Here is a 25,497-nt window from a genome sequence, read left to right on the forward strand (position 1 = left end):
TCATTACCCTACTCTCATTTGACTGGCAATAAATTAAATTATTTTCCCCAAGTCTAGTCTGGTTTTGCCCATGACGGTAATTGGTGAATGATCTCTCCCTGTCCTTATCTCAACCCACAGGCTTTTCATTATATTTTCTCTCCCTTGTCCAGCTGAGAAGGGGAGTGATAGAGCGGCTTTGGTGGGCACCTAGCATCCAGCCATGGTCAACCCACCACACTCTGCAATACTTCAAGCTTTCCAAATATTAATTATAACATTAAAATTAAGTCAAGATTCCCTGAAATACATAAAATCTTCAAGAGTACATTACAGTACAAGATTATAATACATTAATTTGACCTAAAACAGAGTACTTTGTCCCAGCTTTGCTATGAACAGAACTATTTTACCATGCAGATCTCAGAAGCCTAGCCAGACACACAGAACTTTACATTTCAGCTTTATCCTAAAAGAGGAAGAAAAGGTATAATTTCCTGCAATTCTTGTTACCATAGTAGAGTAATGAAATGCTTTTTCCTCTTAAGTTGGTAGGTGCAATTAGATATTTACTGGACTAGAAAGAAGCCCTACTTGCAATACACAATTAGGGAGTTCCCTCCTGTCTTACCACCTTCTTGTATACTTAGAACAAGATCTTCTCAAGTATTAACATCCTCACAGTGTTTTTTGAAGAGGTCAGAATGGACCAGACACACAGCCTTGGGATAAATTTCCACCCCAAAGAGGATATAAAGATGTCATATAACTTTCTCTATAATCTTAGGCTAATTAAGAACCCAATTCAATCAGCATGTTCTATCAACTTGTGAAGCCAAGACAGTCTCATATGGAAATGGCTACAAACCTCTTCTAAATATCTTTTTTTTTTTATCTGGATAAAAATTGACATTTCAGGAAAGCAGTATTAATTCCAAGCAACTAGCATATGTTCTTATATTAGATATAGGACTGTTGGTTTTGCATCCTTTCCACATAACATGTATCATGAAAATGCAAGAGAAGTGGACAGTAAAGACCATCCCATAGATTTTTTTGATAGATCAACATTAGAAAGGAAATGAGTAGCAGTTCACAGGAAAAAAAAAAGTATGAGAGAGTGTGTATGGGGGGGGGGGGGCCTGCAGCAGTGGCTGAGCCAATCAGCTGGGGGGGAGGTAGAGAAAATCTGGAGTAAAGCTGAGCCTAGGAAGAATGGAGGGGTGGGGGGAAAGTGTTTTTGGATTTGTTTTTATTTCTCACTATCTTACTCTGGTGTTAATTGGCAATAAAATTGCCGAGTGATCTCCCTGTCCTTATCTCGACCCACAAGCCTTTGTCCTGGTTTCAGCCAGGATAGAGCTGGTTTTCTTCACAGAAGCCAGTGTGACACTGTGTTTTGGATTTGGGATGAGAAACTGTTGATAATGTGCTGATGTTTTGGGTTGCTGCTGAGCAGTCAAGGACAGTCCAGCTTCTTGTGCTGGCCTGCTAGCAAGGAGGTTGGGGGTGCACGGGGAGCTGGGAGGGGACACAGCCGGGACAGCTGACCCAGACTGGCCAACGAGATATTCCCTACCATCCGACGTCATGCCCAGTACATAAACTGGAGTTGGCCGGGGGGCGGAAATCGCTGCTCGGGGACGGGCTGTCGATCGCCGGGCGGTGAGCAATTTCTGTATTGGGCATCACTTGTTCTTGTACATTCCTTTGTTGGTATTATCATTGTTGTTTCCTTCTTTCTTTCTGTCCTATTAAACCGTGTTTATCTCAACCCACAAGGTTTTTTTCCTAATTTTCTCCCCCACCCTACTGTGGGAGGGGGAGTGAGCGAGCGGCTGCGTGGTGCGTAGTTGCCGGCTGGGGCTAAACCACGACAGCCTTTCGTCATATTTTCTCCCCCCTGTCCAGTTGGGGAGGGAGAATGATAGAGCAGCTTGGTGGACACCTGGCATCCAGAGAGGCAATTCAATAACTTATTTTAAAATAGTAAGATTACACATTTAGAAGTATCATTTGTTCAATACAGACTCTTTCCAAAAGAGTGGAGAGGGAGAAGGAAGGGAATAATTCTTTCTCCATTTTAGAGGACAGTTTTTAGGTACAGGCAACAAAACGAGTGCTAGAACATTAAAGGCAAGGTTTTTTTGGCTGTCTCTCCTTTTTTCCCCTTATTTCAAGGAAGATACTACAAATACTGTTCTTAATTTTATAAGAGTCAATTCTCACATTCTCTTTCTAGTGGTCAAGATCAGTTTGGTTTGAACTATTTTTCTGTTACTAGCTACTTCTGCAGGCAAATTCAGAGGCAATTTATTTCAAACCCTCACATGAGACATTTTCACACAGAATTCCTTCATGCACAAACTTACGTTTTTCTCAAAGTGGATAAGCCTTTGAAATTAGTAATGTTCTACTTCTAAACTAAGTTTCACAGTTCTAGCAATTAAATGTAACTCCCCTTACAATTAATACCAACATTATACTCAGAATAAAAGTGTTATTGCTATATTGGGGGGGAGGGGAAAGACAAGGAAAGAGATGACAAGACACGAGACAAAAACGAAAAAGAAAAAGAGAAAAGGAAGCATCATACCTTTAACCTCCCAGAGCATTAAGTCTAAGATGCAATTGGAAAGTATTTGCGTAGTGAACATATACTGAAATCATTAGTATTTATAAATATTCCAAGAATTTCACAACTGCTTCTACCTATTATTAAAACATACCTTATTTCATCAGTTTCTGGCACTTTGGTGTAAGGTAGAATTGCTCGAACTCTCCTTCTATCCTCCACAGGCTACAATTTTAGAGAAGAGTGCAAAGATATTAATTTTCCCTTTCATTCTAGTGTAGACTTCCTCTCCCCAACATTATGCTATTCTGAGGCAAAAAACTGGCAATAGTCATTTGTATCCCTTTGCTAGTTTTATGTTTTCAAAGGGCCAAAAATAGTAAGAGCTAGAAATGCTTAATTCCTGGATTATCTCCAAAAGCTCTCATTTTGTTTCTAGCCTTGTAACATTATCGGTCACATGATCTCCAAAAATCAAATTACCAATAATGTAATTTCCATGAAATTTATGAAAGGTTAACATTCAGAAGCATCTTTATTGGGAGGATGGGACAGGACAACAGTCGGGGGGGGGGCTGTTTTGTCTGTGTGGGTTGGTTTGGGTTTGTTGGGGTTTTTTTTAATTACTGATATTGTCTTAAGGGTAGTCACTTGAAAGAAGCCCAGCTTTCAGGAACTCTGGTTATTTCCAGGATGCATATTTTGAAATCTTTGCTACAAAACAGTAATGTTATTTTGAAATACTTTAAGTCAGTGTAAAACACCCCTAAAGGCTAAGTACATTACAATGGTGCTCTTTATTAGCCAAGAACCACACATTGTGGTAAAGCATTGGAACAGGCTGCCCAGGGAGGTGGTGGAGTCACCATCACTGGAAGTGTTCAAAAAATGTGTGGACGTGGCGCTTCAGGACACGGTTTAGGGGGCATGGTGGTGTTGGGTTAATGGTTGTACTTGATGATCTTTAAGGTCTTTTCCAACCTTTATGATTCTGTGATTCTGTAATGGGGGTGTAGGTTATACTTTTCCGTGTTTTTCTGTTAATGCTGTTGGGTTTTTTTTGTTTGAAGCATATGGTGTAAAATACTACTGCACTATAAAAATAGAGGAGAGAATGATGAGAACTGTTTACCTTGTTGACTGTTATTTTCTTAGAAGCAACCAAGTCTTGCTTAATGTTATACACCATTTTTTATTTAATTCAATATGACTGACCTCAAAAATTGATAAATTTATTAATGATTCTGTAATTTTCTTGTTTATCTCAGTTTACGTACAACGGTATTACTACATTTAGAGATAAATGCAATACCTGATAATTAGCTTTCTCATTACAGATTTTCATTAAAAACAATTTTTATCATTACTTTCTACCAGTAAGAACACGTTTATGTATTCCTTATACTTCACCATACGTTGAGACAGCTCTAGAACTAGGGGAAGCTCTCTACAATGCTTTTTTCATAGAAAACTATGAATATCAAATGCAAGATTAAGGATATTAATATTGAAGTAAATGATGTTTAAAAATTTTACTACTTGCCTCTGGAGGTGCTACTGGAAAGAATAGTTTTTCCCCCTTCAGCAAACAGGACACATGACTGTAATAACCAATTAGGTCTGAGAGTGAAGCAAAACGACGTCCACCAATGTAGTAGTCTCCACACATGGCAATAATCCTGTTAACAAAGCAAAGGAAGCTTGACAGAAGAAAATCTTTTGCTACAAACCACTGGGGTGTTTTCTTTGTTGGTTTTACAAATTTTTATTTTTTAAAAAGAAGTTAGGATAACGTTGACTTTTTAAAGCAGGCTGTCTACATTCAACAAAAAACAATACTACAAACTCACTTTCTCATATATATATACACACAAACTACATTAATAGAGATAACAGCATTATCATAGAATCATAGAAACTTGCGGTTGGAAGGGACGTTTTAAAGTCATCTAGTCCAACTCCCCTGCAATGAGCAGGGACATCTTCACCTAGATCAGGTTGCTCAGAGCCCAGTCCAACCTGACCTTGAATGTTTCCAGGGATGGGGCATCTACCACCTCTCTGGGCAACCTGTTCCAGTGTTTTACCACCCTCATGGTGAAAAATTTCATCCTTATATCTAGTCTAAATCTACCCTCTCTTAGTTTAAAACCATTACCCCTTGTCCCATTGCAACAGGCCCTGCTAAAAAGTGTGTCCCCATCGTTCTTATAAGCCCCCTTTAAGTACTGAAAGGCTGCAATAAGGACTCCCCAGAGCCTTCTCTTGTCCAGGCTGAACAACCCCAACTCTCTCAGCTTTTCTTCATAGGAGAATTGCTCCAGCCCTCTGATCATCTTCATGGCCCTCCTCTGGACCCTCTCCAACAGGTCCATGTCTTTCCTGTGCTGAGGGCTCCAGTACACAGTACTGCTGGACACAGTACTCCAGGTGGGGTCTCACCAGAGCAGAGTAGAGGGGCAGAATCACCTCCCTCGACCTGCTGGCCACACTTCTTTGGATGCAGCCCAGGATACGGTTGGCCTTCTGGGCTGCAAGCACACGTTGCCCATTCATGTCCATCTTTTCATCCACCAGAACCCCCAAGTCCTTCTCGGCAGGGCTGCTCTCAATCCCTTCATCCCCCAGCCTGTATGGATATTGGGGGTTGCCCCAACCCAGGTACAGGACCCTGCACTTGGCCTTGTTGAACCTCATGAGGTTCACACAGGCCCATTCCTCAAGCTTGTCCAGGTCCCTCTGGATGGCATCCCTTCCCTCAGGCGTGTCAACCACACCACTCAGCTTGGTGTCATCTGCAAACTTGCTGAGGGTGCACTCGATCCCACTATGTCATTGATGAAGATATTAAAGGTTATTAGTCCCAATACAGACCCCTGAGGGACACCACTTGTCACTGATCTCCATCTGGGCATTGAGCCATTGACCACTACCCTTGGGATGCGACCATCCAACCAATTCCTCATCCACCAAACAGTTCACCCACCAAATCCATAACTCTCTCATTTAGAGAGAAGGATGTTGTGGGGGACTGTGTCAAAGGCCTTACAGAAGTCCAGATAGATGACATCGGTAGCTCTCCCCTTGTCCACTGATGTGGTCACTCCATCGTAGAAGGCCACTAGGTTGGACAGGCAGGACTTGCCCCTGGTGAAGCCATGCTGGCTGGCTGTAATCACCTCACTGTCCTCCATGTGCCGTAGCATAGCTTCTAGGAGGATCTGTTCCATGATCTTCCCAGGCACAGAGGTGAGGCTGATGGGTGGGTAGATCCCAGAGTCCTTCTTGGTACCCTTTTTAAAATGGGTGCAGTGTTTCCCTTTTTCCAGTCACCAGGGACTTCACCTGACTGCCAGGACTTTTCAAATATCATGGAGAGTGGCTTGGCAACTACGTCAGCCAATTCCCTCAGGACTCTGGGATGCATCTCATCAGGTCCCATAGATTTGTGCATGTTCAGGTTCCTCAGCTGGTCTCAAACCAGATCTTCTCTTACAGTGGTGGGGACTTTGCTCCTCCAGTCCCCATCTTGCAGTCCATCCACTCGAGAGGTGTGGGAAGAGAGACTGACAGTGAAAACTGAGGCAAAGACCTTGTTGAGTACCTCAGCCTTCTCCTCATCCATTGTTACCAATTTGCCAGTCTTGATCATCACGGGCGGTACGCTTTCTTTGACCTTCCTTTTCTGTCTGACATACCTGTAGAAGCCCTTCTTATTCTTTGTATCCCTTGCCAAGTTCAGCTGCAGCCGCGCCTTGGCCTTCCTGACCTCATCCCTACACAACCGCGCAGCGTCCCTGTACTCTTCCCAGGATACCTGTCCCTGCTTCCAGTGCCTGTGCATTTCCTTCTTGCCCTTTAGTTTGCTCAACAGGTCTTGACTCAGCCATGTCAGCCTCTTGACTTCCTTTCCTGATTTCTTACACCTGGGGATCAAGGGCTCTTGCCCTCTATGGAAAGCATCTTTAACAAGGCATCCATTAATACTTCTATCATGGAAGACATACAGCTTGTATAATCGGCCTGTATAAATATAGCAAAGTATCAATTGTTGGGCGCAAGCTGCTGAAGCCAGTTCTGGTTCCATCACTGCTGCATGTTGCTTACTTTCAGTGAAGCTCATTCTTCATCAGTCTGGGTGATTCTTACTGTAATACCATCGATATGGTAGATAGCAACCATAGTAGTAATGACATACTGTATTGTGTAACAATTAACATCATACAATTCAAATCATTGACTATTTTCACCCAAAATCAAGTCCCCTTGAGGTACACATCGGACTTCCCCATCCTTCCGCATTACCCACTAAGTGCACCCAGGTCCCTGGGCAAAGGCAATCCCACGAACGGGTTTGCCTTTGCCTGAGGCAGGAGTAACCCAGACTGTCTTCCCCAGCATATTTCTCACATGCACCACAGGGACTTTATCCCCTTCTACAGTACGTAAAAGTTTTGCTTGGGCAGGGCCGGCTCTATTAGTAGAGCCCCTAGTGTTGACTAACCAGGTGGCTTTGGCTAAATGTTTATCCCAATGCTTGAATGTCCCGTCACCCATTGCTCTCAGTGTAGTCTTTAACAGTCCGTTGTATTGTTCAATTTTTCCAGAAGCTGGTGCATGATAGGAGATGTGATACACCCACTCAATGCCGTGCTCTTTGGCCCAGGTGTCTATGAGGTTGTTTCGGAAATGAGTCCCATTGTCTGACTCAATTCTTTCGGGGGTGCCATGTCGCCATAAGACTTGCTTTTCAAGGCCCAGGATAGTGTTCCAGGCGGTGGCATGGGGCACAGGGTATGTTTCCAGCCATCCGGTGGTTGCTTCCACCATGGTAAGCACATAGCGCTTGCCTTGGCGAGTTTGTGGAAGTGTGATATAGTCAATCTGCCAGGCCTCCCCATATTTATATTTCAACCATCGTCCTTCATACCAGAGGGGCTTTAACCGCTTGGCTTGTTTGATCGCAGCACACGTTTCACATTCATGGAGAACCTGTGCAATAGCATCCATGGTCAGGTCCACCCCTCGATCCCGAGCCCATCTATATGTTGCATCTCTTCCCTGATGGCCTGAGGTGTCATGGGCCCACCGAGCTAGAAATAATTCACCCTTATGTTGCCAGTCCAGATCCACCTGAGCCACTTCAATCTTAGCAGCCTGATCCACCTGATGGTTGTTTTGATGTTCTTCGGTGGCCCAACTCTTGGGTACGTGAGCATCTACATGGCGTACTTTTATGACTAGATTCTCTAGTCGGGCAGCAATATCTTGCCACAATTCAGCAGCCCAGATGGGCTTGCCTCTGCGTTGCCCGTTGCTCTGCTTCCATTGCTGTAGCCACCCCCATAGAGCATTTGCCACCATCCACGAGTCAGTATAGAGTATTGGCCATTTTTCTCGTTCAGCAATATCTAAAGCCAGCTGGATGGCTTTCACCTCTGCAAACTGACTCGATTCACCTTGTCCTTCAGCAGCTTCTGTGACTCGTCGTATAGGGCTCCATACAGCAGCTTTCCACCTTCGATGTTTGCCTACAATACGACAGGACCCATCAGTAAATAGGGCATATTGCCTTTCATTCTCTGGCAGTTCATTATATGGTGGAGCCTCTTCAGCACGCGCCACCTCCTCTTCTGGTGATATTCCAAAATCTTTGCCTTCTGGACAGTCCATGATCACTTCCAAGATTCCCGGGCGATTAAGGTTTCCTATTCGAGCCCGCTGTGTAATAAGCGCGACCCACTTACTCCACGTAGCATCAGTCGCATGATGTGTAGAGGGGACCCTCCCTTTGAACATCCAGCCCAGCACCGGCAGTCGGGGTGCCAGGAGGAGCTGTGCTTCAGTACCAACCACTTCTGAGGCAGCTCGAACTCCTTCATATGCTGCCAGTATCTCCTTTTCAGTTGGAGTATAGCGGGACTCAGATCCCCTATATCCTCGACTCCAAAACCCTAGAGGTCGACCTCGAGTCTCTCCTGGTGCCTTCTGCCAGAGACTCCAGGCAGGGCCATTCTCCCCGGCTGCCGTGTAGAGCACATTTTTAACATCTTGTCCTGCTCGGACTGGCCCGAGGGCTACAGCATGAACTATCTCCTGTTTGATTTGCTCGAAGGCTTGTCGTTGCTCAGGGCCCCATTTAAAATCGTTCTTCTTCCGGGTCACTTGATAAAGAGGGCTTACAATCAGACTGTAATTTGGAATATGCATTCTCCAGAAACCCACAACGCCCAAAAATGCTTGTGTTTCTTTTTTGCTAGTTGGTGGAGACATAGCTGTTATTTTGTTGATCACATCCGTTGGGATCTGTCGACGTCCATCTTGCCATTTTATTCCTAAAAACTGGATCTCTTGTGCAGGTCCCTTGACTTTACTTTGTTTTATAGCAAAACCAGCTTTCAGAAGGACTTGAATTATTTTCTTCCCTTTCTCAAAAACTTCTTCTGCTGTGTTGCCCCATACGATGATGTCATCAATGTATTGCAGATGCTCTGGAGCTTCACCCTGTTCCAGTGCAGTTTGTATCAGCCCATGGCAAATGGTAGGGCTGTGTTTCCACCCCTGGGGAAGTCGATTCCAGGTGTATTGGACACCCCTCCAAGTGAAAGCAAACTGTGGCCTGCACTCTGCCGCCAAAGGGATCGAGAAAAACGCGTTAGCAATATCAATGGTGGCGTACCACTTGGCTGCCTTTGACGCCAGTTCATATTGAAGTTCTAGCATGTCCGGCACGGCAGCGCTCAGTGGCGGCGTGACTTCATTCAGGCCACGATAGTCTACTGTCAGTCTCCACTCTCCATTAGACTTTCGCACTGGCCATATGGGGCTGTTAAAGGGGGAGCGAGTCTTGCTGATCACTCCTTGGCTCTCCAGCCGACGAATCAGCTCATGGATGGGGATCAGGGAGTCTCTGTTGGTGCGATATTGCCGCCGGTGCACTGTTGTGGTAGCGATCGGCACCTGTTGTTCTTTGACCCTGAGCAACCCCACCACAGAAGGGTCCTCTGAGAGACCAGGCAAGGTGGACAGCTGTTTAATTTCTTCCGTCTCCAAGGCAGCTATACCAAAAGCCCACCGGTACGCTTTTGGGTCCTTGAAATACCCTCTGCTGAGGTAGTCTATGCCCAGGATGCACGGAGCCTCTGGGCCAGTCACAATGGGGTGCTTCTGCCACTCATTCCCAGTTAGGCTCACTTCGGCCTCCAGCACAGTCAGCTGTTGGGATCCCCCTGTCACTCCAGAAATACTGATGGGTTCTGCCCCTATATGGCTTGATGGCATTAAGGTACATTGTGCACCAGTGTCCACTAGAGCCTTATATTCCTGTGGGTCTGATGTGCCAGGCCATCTAATCCACACAGTCCAATAAACTCGGTTGTCCCTCTCCTCCGCCTGGCTGGAGGCAGGGCCCCTCTAATCCTGCTCATAGTACTCGTTACCCACTTCTTGTAAATAGGAATCAGAAGTCCCCTCAAGAGGATCAGAGGTGAGATCAGCTCTTCTATTCTTTCTGGGGAACTGCCCACTGGAAAGTGGAGCGACGATTTTCCTCGAGGAACCTGAACCCCCTTTTGTAATTGTTTTCCCTTGCAGCTCACGTACTCGTGCCTCTAGGGTCGAGGTAGGTTTTCCATCCCACCTCCTCATGTCCTCTCCGTAGTCACGCAATTGAAACCACAGGGTGGCTCGCGGTGTGTATCCTCTATATCCTCTCTCTTGAGCAGAAGAGCGCTTACTCCTAATGGCTGAGACACTGGTCCGTATGGGCGGAGGGTAGGGCATATCCTCTTTGAATTGCCGGAACTCCCGGGACAGTTTCTCTATAGCAGAGACGCAGGCCCGTAGGGAGGAAGAGAGACTTTCTTCGTATTGCCGGAGTTGGCCAGCCAATTCATCCACCGTTGGTCTCTCTCCGTCCTTCCAAGCCATTACTGCTAATGAGTTGGTATATGATGATGGTGCACTCCGTACAAACTTCCGCCACATAGGTCGCGTGCAATTGACTTCATCTGGATCTTTGGATGATTGTCCATTGTTCAAGGCACCATAAATCACTTCCAGCACAGCTAGCTCCCTCAGGTACTGGATACCTTTCTCCGTGGTGGTCCACTTGCCTGGGTGACATAGAACATCTTCCTTGAAGGGGTACCTTTCCTTCACACCCGACAGGAGTCGTCTCCAGAGGCTGAGGACTCGTGCACCTTTTCCAATTGCTTTGTCAATGCCCCCTTCCCTAGAAAGGGATCCCAGCTGCTTGGCTTCCCTACCCTCTAATTCCAGGCTACTGGCCCCATTATCCCAGCATCGGAGCAGCCAGGTGACAATGTGCTCACCTGGACGACGGCTGAAATCCTTTCGCATATCTCGCAATTCACTCAGGGATAGAGATTGGGTAGTTACCGTCTCTTTTATGAGTTCTTCCTCTTCCTCCTCTTCAAGCGATGACTCGCTCTCTTCCCTCTTCCGTACTTGTGATGGCCCTGCTTCAGAGCACTCTGCCTCCTCACTCTCTTCCTCTGGCTCCTTCTTAGCAGAATCTTCCTCCTCCCTTACTGAACGAGCTGACTTCCGCTTCCAATATTTCTTCTTTTGTACAGGGGCAACTGATACCGGGATGGGCTGGTTCTCTGGTTCAGCTGCAACAGTCTGAGTAGCTACAGTGCCCGCCGTGGGGGTTGGAGTAGTCGCAGTGCCTGCCACAGGGGTTGGAGCAGTCACAGTGCCTGCCACATTGCCATCAGACCCAGAGAGCCTCTCTCCCCTTTGCACAGCGTTAAATAGAGCTCGGTAGGCATGGGCCAGGCCCCAGCACATTGCAATGATTTGTGTCTCCTTGGAGCTGCCAGGCTGACAGCATACTTCTTCCAAATATTCTGCTAGTTTATCAGGATTCTGCACTTGTTCGGGAGTGAAGTTCCAAAATACCGGAGGTGCCCACCTCCCCAGGCACTTGCCCATGCTGTTCCACACGCCCTGCCATTCATAACTATCCAGCCTTGGGGCAGATCTCCGGGTGATATTCTTAAATCGCTTGCCAACCTTAGACAAAACCGAAACAATGTTCCCCAGAAGCAGCAATAGAGGTATTTAAACTACCCAAGGGTGTTCAAAATATGGAAAAATTACTGTGATGAAGGAGGAAACGTTATGATAGAGAGTAGCAAAGGTACCACTCTGCATTTCCTCCATAGAAAACCTTTCAGAGGCAGAAGTATAATTGCTAATCGTCTCCACAAGACTGTAGCCAAAATACAGTAACGGCTTTAGTACAGAGCTCAGATGATACCACATTAAGCTCAAGGTCAGTGTTCTAAAAACAAAACTCACAGGCGAGACATTACTAATCATTGCAGAGTACAGCAGCCCGCAGAAACCAACACCGATCCTTAACATGTACAGCAAAGACGAGAGCATCATGCAAATCAAATAAACTGATATTGTGACCTGCAACCGTTATTATCTCAAGCCTTGTGCCCCACGTTGGGCGCCAAAAAGGACTGTCGTGGTTTAGTCCCAGCCGGCAACTAAGCACCACGCAGCCGCTCGCTCACTCCCCCTCTCACAGTAGGGTGGGGGAGAGAATTAGGAAAAAAACCTTGTGGGTTGAGATAAACACGGTTTAATAGGACAGAAAGAAAGAAGGAAACAACAATGATAATACCAACAAAGGAATGTACAAGAACAAGTGATGCCCAATACAGCAATTGCTCACCGCCCGGCGATCGACAGCCCTCCCCCGAGCAGCGATTTCCACCCCCTGGCTAACTCCAGTTTATGTACTGGGCATGACGTCGGATGGTAGGGAATATCTCTTTGGCCAGTCTGGGTCAGCTGTCCCAGCTGTGTCCCCTCCCAGCTCCCCGTGCACCCCCAACCTCCTTGCTAGCAGGCCAGCACGAGAAGCTGGACTGTCCTTGACTGCTCAGCAACAACCCAAAACATCAGCACATTATCAACAGTTTCTCATCCCAAATCCAAAACACAGTGTCACACTGGCTTCTGTGAAGAAAACCAGCTCTATCCTGGCTGAAACCAGGACAAACTAATAGTCAACTAATCAAATTTCACTTAAAGAAAAAACTTAACATCTAACATCATGTTACCTCTCTCTTCAGTTTCCAGAAGACAAGAAGTTATCTTAAAGAAATTTCAAAACAAATTACAGTACAAAAGGTTAAACATGTCTGACTACTTAGTTTTCTACTTAGCAAGTGACTTTACAAAGCTCATGAACAATTCAAATACAAAAGGAAAAAATAAATTTAACTGCTGAGAAACTCAGATGATTATATTATTTATCTGTAGTTGGTTTCTTACACTTTTATTCTATTTTTCTTTAACGCATCAGTATTCTGATACATTCCTGCCTTAAAAATATCTCTTCTCAGTTCAACTGTTTAAACTATATTGTTTCTCCCAAACAGGAGTGTAAAACGTATACTGAGATCAATCTTCAGAGATGAAATTTGAAGTTTTTAAGCATATAGCACTGCAAGGGGAGTCAGAAAATAATATAACTTTAAGGATCTAGACTGGATCTCTTGGCATATTTTCTACCAGATTCCTTATAAAATCCATGGTAAATTAGTCAGAGATTGGGCTTCTAAATGAAATTTAGCGTTTCTCATTTTATTATTAAATCAAGCTCAAATGAAACCTTTCTTCAGAACACACAGGTCTAGTAAATACAAAGACTTATGTAATCACAGAAAGTTCTGAAGGACAAGATCAAAAGATAAAGATTTTCCTTCCCAATATTTTATATCAGTGCCAGCCAGCTCCACAACAGACCCACCGCTGGCCAAGGCTGAGCCAATCAGCAATGGTGGTATTGCCTCCCTGGTAACATATTTAAGAAGTGTGGGTGGAAAAAAAAAAAAAGGACACAGGAATTGCAGCCAGAAGAGAGGAGTAAGAATATGTGAAAACAACTCTGCAGACACCGAAGTCAATGAAGAAGGAGGGGGAGGAGGTACTCCAGGTGCTGCAGCAGAGATTCCCCTGCAGTCCATGGTGAAGACCATGGTGAGGCAGGCTGTCCCCCTGCAGCCCATGAAGGTCCATGATGGAGCAGATGTCCACCTGCAGCCTGTGGAGGACCCCACGCTGGAGCCAGTGGATGCCCAAAGGAGGCTGTGACCCCATGGGAGGCCCATGCTGGAGCAAGCTCCTGGCAGGACCTGTGGACCCGTGGGAGGGACCCCACACTGGAGCAGGGGAAGAGTGTGAGGAGGACTCCCCCTGAGGGGGAAGGAGCGGCAGAGACAACATGCGATGAACTCACAACCACCCCCATTCCCAATCCCCCTGTGCTGCTCACAGGGAGGAGGTAGAAAAATTGGGAGTGAAGTTGAGCCCGGGAAGAAGGGAGGGGTGGGGAGAAGGGGTTTTAAGATTTGCTTTTATTTCTCATTTTCCTACTCTTATTTTGATTGGCAATAAACTAAATTAGTTTCCCCAAGTTGAGTCTGGTTTGCCCGTGACGGTAATTGGTGAGCAATCTCTCCCTGTCCTCATCTTGACCTACAAGCTTCTTGTTATATTTTCTCTCCCATGTCTAGCTGAGAGGGGGGAGTGATAGAGCAGCTTTGGTGGGCACCTGGCATCCAGTGGATGTCCCTATATTTGGCTGAAATAACTTCAAGACTACCATTCTTGATGCTGAAAAATGTTTCAGTGTAGCATCTGCCCTTCTAATAACAAAAACATATACACTCTGCAGTCAACAAATGAAACTAAAAGCATATCTATGAAGAACAGTATCAGCAGACAAATTAGTTTCCTTTGAATAGTTATCTCTTCAACATATACAATGGATCCAAGAAGGAAAGATTCTTTAAGATTTGTAACGATTATAAGGATCCCTTTATTAGAAAGTAGGCTTTAATTGTTTCACATGTTCTCTCCGAGATGCCAGAAACAACTTTATGTTGGACATGAATCAACATTCAACACCTGATATTGGCTATAATAAGCAGAAGTTATTAAAAATAAGGTTCTTAAAAACAGCACTAAAAAACGTATTAACATAATTTAATTTTCTACTACTACTACATAGTAACCAGTTCCCAAACAAGAATCAGTATAGCTGAGAAGCATGAATTATCTCAGACAACATGATGCAAACATGAGCATGCTATTTGTTTGCTTTGCAAGTAAATTTACTTTCTGTTTATTTCTTGTTATCTAGATAGATGACAAAGGTTTTTTGTCTACTGCTGAAGATGCAGTTGATATCCTATTTTGTGAAGGTGAACATTACACTGCAGCACACTACTTGCTGACTAACATTCAAGCACTTCCCAGAACATATCTCATTTACACTAAATGAAAATAAATTAATGTATATAACTTGCTATTTGTAAAATAATCCTGGTTACAATTTCAGATAAAGGGCTATATTTAGAACAACAAATTCTAACACATACTGAAAGCTGATTCCAGCAAATCCTCGTATTATTAAATATATAACCTCTTTGTTTCTCCTTGTTATTTCTTTCTTATAAAGGAAGCACACAGATTTGCTATGACTTTGACATTCAAGTGTGTCCTGTGAGCTGCAATAATTGAGGAACAGACTCAAAACAATCTCCTCAGATTACTAATAAGAAGTCTGCATGTTACTGTAAATTTAGTCACAACAGTTTTAGATAAGCTTCTCTATTCTGATGATGTTGGTTTCCTCACATTTTCATTCTTTAGCCTGTAAAGGAATTTTTAAGTAGCGTGGTTTAAAACAATTAAACCCTAGTAAAAGAGCTATACCATACACGGATAAAGAGAGAAGTAAAAAAATATTCAATTTATAATAAAATTGTTTTCTATACTGTACTAAGTTCTAAAACCACCAATAAAGAGATTACAGTGTTTAAAAAGAAAGCATTTAATTCTCACCTAAAATGATTGACATTTGTTTTACTAAGGAATGAAAGCACAAATGAACCCGGTCTCCGATCACTCTCTCGAATAAGGTAACTTCCAGGTTTTCCCGCTTGCCAAAGACGTTCTTCCGCAATTGCTCTGTCGAGTTTTCCATGATACCACCTAAAAAACAATGTAACAATGGGCGTCCTTAGAATTTAAGACTTCTGTTTATTCTCACAGAACAGATCTGTGAAACTAATGAAAGTTCTCAGTTAAAAATTATTCAATTCCAAACCTTTGCTTCAAGTACAGTTATCAGATGCTTACACTTGCAACCTCTCTCAAATTACTTGTTTCCAATACACAGAATTTTTAAAGCTTCACAAGTTCAGACAACCCATTTCCCCAAATAACTCACACTGGAAGAAAGCACTTTGTACCATCCAAAGGGGACAAAGGCCCTCTATAACCAGCTTTTTCTTTCCTCCCCAATTTGCTCATTTTCAGTAAACGAGCAGAACTAGAGGTAACTGATCTGACTCAGGCTGTTGTATTTTAAGCCTACTCAGGCTTCAATTCAGGCTATTACCTGTTTCTCAAAGGACAAACACAGATCACAGTATCAAAGCCTGCAGCTAAACAAAATGACAGCAGTCACCAGACCATATTTCAGCCAAAGAGAGTCTTCCCCAAACCCAACACGCAGCCTATTAAAAGCAAATACAGATGCACAGCAACTCACATAGTGCAAAATATGACAAAAGAATACTTCAGTTTAACACAAAGGCTAGACTTTTAGACATTCAAACATTCCTTACCCTTACCTCAATTTTCTTTTATTTACAAAGCTCTAATCAGACCTCTTTCTACCCCAAACAATCAAAGGGGGGAGGAACAGCAGTGGAGGGAGCAACTGAAGCAAAGCTGAGTGTTACCAAGTGTTGTTCTCAAAACCTCTTAAAAAGGAAAACTTTTTATACAGCTACTGTTTTATACTGTTTAAATTATCAACTACTTCAGACCACCCACCTATTGATTCTACCAGTTCATGCATGTCTTCTGAGAGTTGCAAAAAAAGCATTTTAGAAAAGATATGAAAGTGATCTTTTGGCTTAACATACACAAGAAAAATTAAAAATTGCAGAGAAAAAAAAACCACCAAAAAAACAGTTTAGCTGTTGATAAAATCTTGCCATAAACATTTTTTTTCTATGAAATGGAAGTGAAAGTTGGCTTTGAGAACTTCTATCAGAATGAAAGTCAAACAGACTATATGGATACAGATCACATATACCAGCAGAAGCAGTACCAGTGTAGATATTGTTTACGTTGGCAAAGTTGCAGTCTTGTTAGTATAGTGCTCTCCTTTGCTTCTCCTCATCCTGATTAAAACAAGTTAAACCAGTGAAAAAGTTGTTTTGTCTGTACACTGTATAGCACTTCAGACAATGTTAGAAAGATCATGTCTGTGGTGGGTTGACCCCAGCCAGCATCTAACCACCCATACAGCTGTTTGCTCACTCCCCCCAACCCCTAGCAGAACAGGGTAGGGAATAGGAAGAGTAAAAGCAAGAAAATTCGTGGGTTTGAATTAGGGAACAGATTGTGAGGAATGAGTGATTCGTGTAAAGAAAATCTAGTGAATATAAGCTTGAAGCAAATGTCATTTATATCGAAATAAAGGAATATATGTAGGGCATGACCATAAACAGGGGAGTGGTAGTCTTTATGTAACTTCCTGATAAGTATAGTTTGGGTAACTCCCTTGATATGTGTAGCTTATGTAGCCTCCTGATATGTAAGTTAGTTCCTGATATACTAGTGCAAACCAGTGTTGTAGATAACCGCAGAAATGTCGAGAAAATGTATAGCCAAATAAGGTAGCATAATATAAGTAGAATAACGGAGCGCCTGCGCAAACAGAGAGGTCATGTAGAGTGCACTGACGAAGAGGAGCATCTTCCTCCCGACGACCACCGGACGACCACCTAGAAAAAGATGAAGCATGCGCAGACCGGGGAAGTGGTGACGTACTTAGAGAAAGAGTCATCTTCCAAGAAAAAGGCGGAGAAAGGCGAGAAACGAAGCCTAGAGAAGTATAAAGGAAGGAATTGTAAGAAGTGAAGGTGTGCGTCTTGGTGGAGCAGAGACTCCCGGCGCACCCAGCGCTGTTTGCTTGCCTCTATTCGTTTAATAAATTGTAAACTTAAATTGGAATCCTGTTTGGGACTAAATCATTTATCACAAGATGAATAATGTTAGCGCAATCTATTGTAGCTAGCAACTTAGATAAGATAGATGCAGTTGAAAGCATAACGAATAGTTTGGCGAGGTCACTGTGATCCTATTATAAACAGAAGTGTGTAGATAACAGGAACTTGAATGTATACACTCGGCAACCATCTGGCTAGGACCAGTCTTGCGGTTTGGAGCTCAGCCAACTCAGCATTGAGGTATACAGTGAAGATGACTATGAGCCTTCCTCCAGAAGACCCCAATAGACGACCACCAGATGGCAATATGCGCACGCAAGGAGGAGGAAACCTAGGATAATGGGTTCCTGGAAATAGTTATAATAACCCCACCTTTTCTAACATCCCAACCCTGATGATGAATATGCATGTAAATACGCAATAAATGACTGTTGGCTATCCTCTCCGGTGTGCAAGTTAGGAGGAGCGATCCCCCTTGCACCCGGCACCGTAATAAACATACCTGCTTTATAACTCTTTTGAGTTGTGAAGTTTGATTCCGCATGTCAATTTGGTGACCCAGATGAGACATTCTCTGTCCGGCTGCGAGACCTGCTGAGGACGGGACTCCTCTGGGCGCCCCCAAGATTTCTCGGGAGAACTCCCCTACTCACCCAGATCATCGCAGGGGCAGACAAGGACCATCATTGGCGGACCAGGTATGTTGTAATTGGGTAAGGGGATACCTGTAAGTCGTGAGGAGACGTCCTGCGCGAGGTACAGAGCACTGGTGCTCGCCCCTGGGTAGCTGGGGTTTGAGTCCCCATAAGGTGGTATCCTCGAGTGACTTGGGGTCTCCCGGCCGTGGGGGGGGCGGGAGTTGTATGGGGCATTGCCATAATCATTGTCATCTGTTGTAAAATCCGGTACCATATATTATGATTTAATTTATACTGATCAGTGTGGACCTGTGGCAAACGGTTAACAGTTTATGATTTACGCTACACATGAGCATAACTATTATTTTAACTGGTATAGTTTGCGGTGTGAGTAAGAAGCGTAACAGGCCCTTTTGTGTGACTGTGTTGTACGAGTGAGACGCAGCACAGCTGCGAAGCAAGTGTGGAGTTCCGATCTGCGGTTCCGTGTTCTCCGCGAGGAGAGCGGCCGGAGACGAACAAAGTGTATGATAGAATTTTTATGTATTAACAATTCTTGTCAACTAAGTGTTACCTTCCATATCAGAGGGAACGGGTATCATATCTAATAGGGACTGTTTGCGGCTGGAAGAAAGATCAGAATCAATGGGGTATATGAAAATAGAGAAGATTTCAAATTGGTTAGAAGAGAGGAAGCCTCCTCCTCTCTGTGTAAAAAGTGTAAGAGTTGCCGGCCCATTATAGTGACCCAGTGTTTGAAATGTGGGAAGGTGATTAAGGTAGACTCACAAGGTGAGTCAGCATACTGTTTCGGGTGTTGGAAGTAGAGGAATTTTAGTGATTTTAAGTCGGATTTTAACTACACGTTGTGTAGTCAGGTGGGATGGGTGGTCAACAGAGTGGGGGCATTTTAAGAAAGAGTCCCCTAGGATGTATTTTGAGTCATTGGAGAGACATCAGGGGACCTCCCGGGGGAAACCTTAGCAAGAAGACTTTGATCAAATATTGTAACCAGTGGTGGCCATTATATAAACTGGAGGATGAAGAAAAATGGCCTTTTAACAGAACTTTAAATCATAACACCCTGTTGCAGTTAATGTTGTTTTTAAGAAGGGAAGGAAAGTGGGACGAGGTTGTATATGCTGATATGTTTTTCACTTTAAGGAATCATCCGGATTGGCAAAAGGAATGTGGCATAAATCTGGCACCACACGATTCTTTAGTATTAGCATTAGAGAAGGAACAGAAGAAGGGAGAGAAAGGGAAACTGAAGAGGTGCTGCTCAGCATGTAGCATAGGGCAAAGATGTATAAGATCAGAGAAAGCGAGAAGTCAAGGATCAAATGAACTGCTAGAGCATCATAAACCACCACCAGTAAGGAATCAACAAGAAGGTGAAGTCTCTGACAATCCAGGGACCCCTCCCGACAGCCCAATATCCTCCCGTACCCAAAGAAGGAAGATACTTGAGGTAGTACAAGCTCCCTTAAGGGAGGCAGTAGGACCAGAAGGGGGTCCTGTTTTAATCAAGGTCCCATTTTCCTCATATGATTTGGAGACCTGGAAAAATGTAGCAAAAAGCTACCAAACTAATCCTGTAGGTGTAACCAAACAATTCCAGTTTTTGATAAAACAACATAATCCAGATTGGAGTGATGTTCAATTACTATTGGATCATATGACTGAAACTGAAAAACAGTTGATTGTGAAGACGGCCCAAGATTTGGCCACCGATCAGCTTAAAAATGATGGGGTAGATATAAAGGACCACTTCCCCTTAGAAGATTCCCATTGGGACCCCAACAGAGGAGTTCATAGGGAATTACTGAGTGCTTATAGAGATTGGATTGCAAGGGGAATGGAACGTGCAATCCCAAAAACAATTAATTGGTCTGCCCTGTATGCCATAAGGCAGGGCCCAAAAGAGACCCCGTCAGAATTTTTATATAAGTTGCGGGACACAATGCGGAAGCATACCCCCTTAGATCCAGACTCAGAAGTAGGAATTCAACAATTAGCGTCCCTGTTTTGGGGGCAATCAGTACCAGATATTCAAAGGAAATTGCAGAAGCTAAAACCGACTGAGAGTAGAAACTTGGAAAACCTGTTGGATGAGGCTTGGAGAATATATAGTAATCGGGAAGAAGAGGATAGAAGGAAAGATAGAAGGGCATTGGTGGCGGCCCTACAAGAAATTCAGGGAGGGAGGACCCCGGGGCCAAGAAAGCCCCTAGGGAGAAATCAGTGTCCATGGTGCAAACAGCAAGGGCACTGGAAGAATGAATGCCCAGAAAAACGAAGAGAAAAAGGGGCCCGAGTACAGGCACATGTCAAGGAAGACTAATGGGGACCTGAGGAATCTACCCTAGCGGATCCACTGCTTACGTTACAGCTAGGGAAACAGCAACAGAAAATGGAGTTATTGATTGATACAGGGGCAACATTTTCAGTCTTGAACCAGGCTCTGACACCTATGGATGATGATTTTGTAACGGTAAAGGGAGCTACTGGCTCAGTTCTGGGGCCGGTCTCATTCAATATCTTTATAGATGATCTGGATGAGGGGATCGAGTGCTCCCTCAGTAAGATTGCAGATGACACCAAGTTGGGTGGGAGTGTTGATCTGCTGGAGGGTAGGAGGGCTCTGCAGATGGATCTGGACAGGCTGGATCGATGGGCAGAGGCCAACTGTATGAGGTTTAATAAGGCCAAGTGCAGGGTCCTGCACTTTGGCCATAACAACCCCATGCAACGCTACAGGCTTGGGGAGGAGTGGCTGGAGAGCTGCCCGGCAGAAAGGGACCTGGGGGTGCTGGTTGACAGCTGGCTGAACATGAGCCAGCAGCGTGCCCAGGTGGCCAAGAAGAGCAACAGCATCCTGGCCTGTATCAGAAATAGTGTGGCCAGCAGGAGGAGGGAAGTGATCATGCCCCTGTACTCAGCACTGGTGAGGCCACAACTTGAATACTGTGTTCAGTTTTGGGCCCCTCACTACAAGAAGGATGCTGAGGTGCTGGAGCGTGTCCAGAGAAGGGCAACGAAGATGGTGAGGGGTCTGGAGCACATGTCTTATGAGGAGTGGCTGAAGGAACTGGGGTTGTTTAGGCTGGAGAAGAGGAGGCTGAGGGGAGACCTTATCGCTCTCTACAGCTACCTGAAAGGGGGTTGTGGCGACGAGGGTGTTGGCCTCTTCTCCCAAGTAACCAGCGATAGGACAAGAGGAAATGGCCTCAAGTTGCATCAGGGGAGGTTTACATTGGATATTAAGAAAAATTTCTTCACTGAGAGAGTGGTCAGGCATTGGAACAGGCTGCCCAGGGAGGTGGTGGAGTCGCCATCTCTGGAAGTGTTCAAAAAACAAGTGGATGTGGCGCTTCAAGACATGGTTTAGGGAACATGGTGGTGCTGGATTAATGGTTGGACTTGACAATCTTGAAGGTCCTTTCCAACCTTAGCGATTCTGTGATTATAAATTGGGAAAACAGTTAGGGGTACATACGTTTCTATACATGCCTGTCGTGGTTTAGCCCCAGCCGGCAACTAAGCACCACGCAGCCGCTCGCTCACTCTCCCTCCCACAGTGGGATGGGGGAGAGAATTAGGAAAAACCTCGTGGGTTGAGATAAACACGGTTTAATAGGACAGAAAGAAAGAAGGAAACAACAATGATAATAACAACAAAGGAATGTACAAGAACAAGTGATGCCCAATACAGCAATTGCTCACCACCCAGTGATCGACAGCCCGTCCCCGAGCAGCTATTTCCGCCCCCCGGCCAACTCCAGTTTATGTACTGGGCATGACGTCGGATGGTAGGGAATATCTCTTTGGCCAGTCTGGGTCAGCTGTCCTGGCTGTGTCCCCTCCCAGCTTCCCGTGCACCCCCAGCCTGCTTGACGGCAGGCTAGCACGAGAAGCTGGACTGTCCTTGACTGCTCAGCAACAACCCAAAACATCGGCACATTATCAACAGTTCCTCATCGCAAATCCAAAACTCAGTCTCACACTGGCTTCTGTGAAGAAAACCAGCTCTATCCTGGCTGAAACCAGGACAGTATCCACCCTTATTCCATACCATTTACATCATGCCCAGGTCCTATACTTTTCAATATATTCCAATTACTCATTATTACTCTTCCTGTCTTTTAATATATACACACAGATATCACTTTCTTAGTCCATGGGCCATCACTTTAAAATGTCTGTGGAGTTCAGTCAGTCCATGACTCTGGGCTTCATCCATCATGGCGGTCTCTCAGGGCAGGGGAGATGGTATGTGGTGTTGGATTGTCATCTGGCACGGTCCATGTCCATGATCTGCAGGTCGAAGATGTCGGTCTCGAGGGATTTGTTGGGCGCAAGCTGCTGAAGCCAGTTCTGGTTCCATCACTGCTGCACGTTGCTTGGTTTCAGTGAAGCTCATTCTTCATCAGTCTGGGTGATTCCTACTATAATACCATTGATATGGTAGATAGCAGCCATAGTAGTAATGTCATACTGAACAATTAACATAATACAATTCAAATCATTGACTGTTTTCACCCAAAATCAAGTCTCCTTGAGGTATACATCAGACTTCCCCATCCTTCCGCATTACCCACCAAGTGCACCCAGGTCCCTGGGCAAAGGCAATCCCACGAACGGGTTTGCCTTTGCCTGAGGCAGGAGTAACCCAGACTGTCTTCCCCAGCATATTTCTCACATGCACCACAGGGACTTTATCCCCTTCTACAGTACGTAGAAGTTTTGATTGGGCAGGGCCGGCTCTATTAGTAGATCCCCTAGTGTTGACTAACCAGGTGGCTTTGGCTAAATGTTTATCCCAATGTTTGAATGTCCCGTCACCCATTACTCTCAGGGTAGTCTTTAACAGTCCGTTGTATCGTTCAATTTTTCCGGAAGCTGGTGCATGATAGGGGATATGATACACCCACTCAATGCCGTGCTCTTTGGCCCAGGTGTCTATGAGGTTGTTTCGGAAATGAGTCCCATTGTCTGACTCAATTCTTTCGGGGGTGCCATGTCGCCATAAGACTTGCTTTTCAAGGCCCAGGATAGTGTTCCGGGCGGTGGCATGGGGCACAGGGTATGTTTCCAGCCATCCGGTGGTTGCTTCCACCATGGTAAGCACATAGCGCTTGCCTTGGCGAGTTTGTGGAAGTGTGATATAGTCAATCTGCCAGGCCTCCCCATATTTATATTTCAACCATCGTCCTTCATACCAGAGGGGCTTTAACCGCTTGGCTTGTTTGATCGCAGCACACGTCTCACATTCATGGATAACCTGTGCAATAGCGTCCATGGTCAGGTCCACCCCTCGATCCCGAGCCCATCTATATGTTGCATCTCTTCCCTGATGGCCTGAGGTGTCATGGGCCCACCGAGCTAGAAATAATTCACCCTTATGTTGCCAGTCCAGATCCACCTGAGCCACTTCAATCTTAGCAGCCTGATCCACCTGATGGTTGTTTTGATGTTCTTCGGTGGCCCGACTCTTGGGTACGTGAGCATCTACATGGCGTACTTTTATGACGAGATTCTCTAGTCGGGCAGCAATATCTTGCCACAATTCAGCAGCCCAGATGGGCTTGCCTCTGCGTTGCCAGTTGCTCTGCTTCCATTGCTGCAGCCACCCCCATAGAGCATTTGCTACCATCCATGAGTCACTATAAAGATAGAGTATTGGCCATTTTTCTCGTTCAGCAATATCTAAAGCCAGCTGGATGGCTTTCACCTCTGCAAACTGACTCGATTCACCTTGTCCTTCAGCAGCTTCTGTGACTCGTCGTATAGGGCTCCATACAGCAGCTTTCCACCTTCGATGTTTGCCTACAATACGACAGGACCCATCAGTAAATAGGGCATATTGCCTTTCACTCTCTGGCAGTTCATTATATGGTGGAGCCTCTTCAGCACGCGCCACCTCCTCTTCTGGTGATATTCCAAAATCTTTGCCTTCTGGACAGTCCATGATCACTTCCAAGATTCCCGGGCGATTAAGGTTTCCTATTCGAGCCCGCTGTGTAATAAGCGCGACCCACTTACTCCACGTAGCATCAGTCGCATGATGTGTAGAGGGGACCCTCCCTTTGAACATCCAGCCCAGCACCGGCAGTCGGGGTGCCAGGAGGAGCTGTGCTTCAGTACCAACCACTTCTGAGGCAGCTCGAACTCCTTCATATGCTGCCAGTATCTCCTTTTCAGTTGGAGTATAGCGGGACTCAGATCCCCTATATCCTCGACTCCAAAACCCTAGAGGTCGACCTCGAGTCTCTCCTGGTGCCTTCTGCCAGAGACTCCAGGCAGGGCCATTCTCCCCGGCTGCCGTGTAGAGCACATTTTTAACATCTTGTCCTGCTCGGACTGGCCCGAGGGCTACAGCATGAACTATCTCCTGTTTGATTTGCTCGAAGGCTTGTCGTTGCTCAGGGCCCCATTTAAAATCGTTCTTCTTCCGGGTCACTTGATAAAGAGGGCTTACAATCAGACTGTAATTTGGAATATGCATTCTCCAGAAACCCACAACGCCCAAAAATGCTTGTGTTTCTTTTTTGCTAGTTGGTGGAGACATAGCTGTTATTTTGTTGATCACATCCGTTGGGATCTGTCGACGTCCATCTTGCCATTTTATTCCTAAAAACTGGATCTCTTGTGCAGGTCCCTTGACTTTACTTTGTTTTATAGCAAAACCAGCTTTCAGAAGGACTTGAATTATTTTCTTCCCTTTCTCAAAAACTTCTTCTGCTGTGTTGCCCCATACGATGATGTCATCAATGTATTGCAGATGCTCTGGAGCTTCACCCTGTTCCAGTGCAGTTTGTATCAGCCCATGGCAAATGGTAGGGCTGTGTTTCCACCCCTGGGGAAGTCGATTCCAGGTGTATTGGACACCCCTCCAAGTGAAAGCAAACTGTGGCCTGCACTCTGCCGCCAAAGGGATCGAGAAAAACGCGTTAGCAATATCAATGGTGGCGTACCACTTGGCTGCCTTTGACGCCAGTTCATATTGAAGTTCTAGCATGTCCGGCACGGCAGCGCTCAGTGGCGGCGTGACTTCATTCAGGCCACGATAGTCTACTGTCAGTCTCCACTCTCCATTAGACTTTCGCACTGGCCATATGGGGCTGTTAAAGGGGGAGCGAGTCTTGCTGATCACTCCTTGGCTCTCCAGCCGATGAATCAGCTCATGGATGGGGATCAGGGAGTCTCTGTTGGTGCGATATTGCCG

General features: G+C 45.2%; 1 protein-coding gene across 1 annotated transcript in view; it reads right to left on the reverse strand.

Annotated features, from left to right (window-relative positions):
• LOC309415061 (ras GTPase-activating protein 1-like) overlaps window positions 1-25,497 on the reverse strand; it is a gene marked incomplete at both ends in the record, with an annotated part of 144,954 nt that overhangs the window by 84,801 nt on the left and 34,656 nt on the right. The window contains 3 exons of the mRNA XM_082012453.1: window positions 2,709-2,779; window positions 4,098-4,233; window positions 15,449-15,598. Coding sequence (XP_081868579.1) covers window positions 2,709-2,779; window positions 4,098-4,233; window positions 15,449-15,598 — 357 coding nt within the window. The remainder of the gene's footprint in view (window positions 1-2,708; window positions 2,780-4,097; window positions 4,234-15,448; window positions 15,599-25,497) is intronic.

This window comes from Phaethon aethereus (genome assembly GCF_964289735.1).
Source record: "Phaethon aethereus genome assembly, chromosome: W".
NCBI lineage: Eukaryota > Metazoa > Chordata > Aves > Phaethontiformes > Phaethontidae > Phaethon > Phaethon aethereus.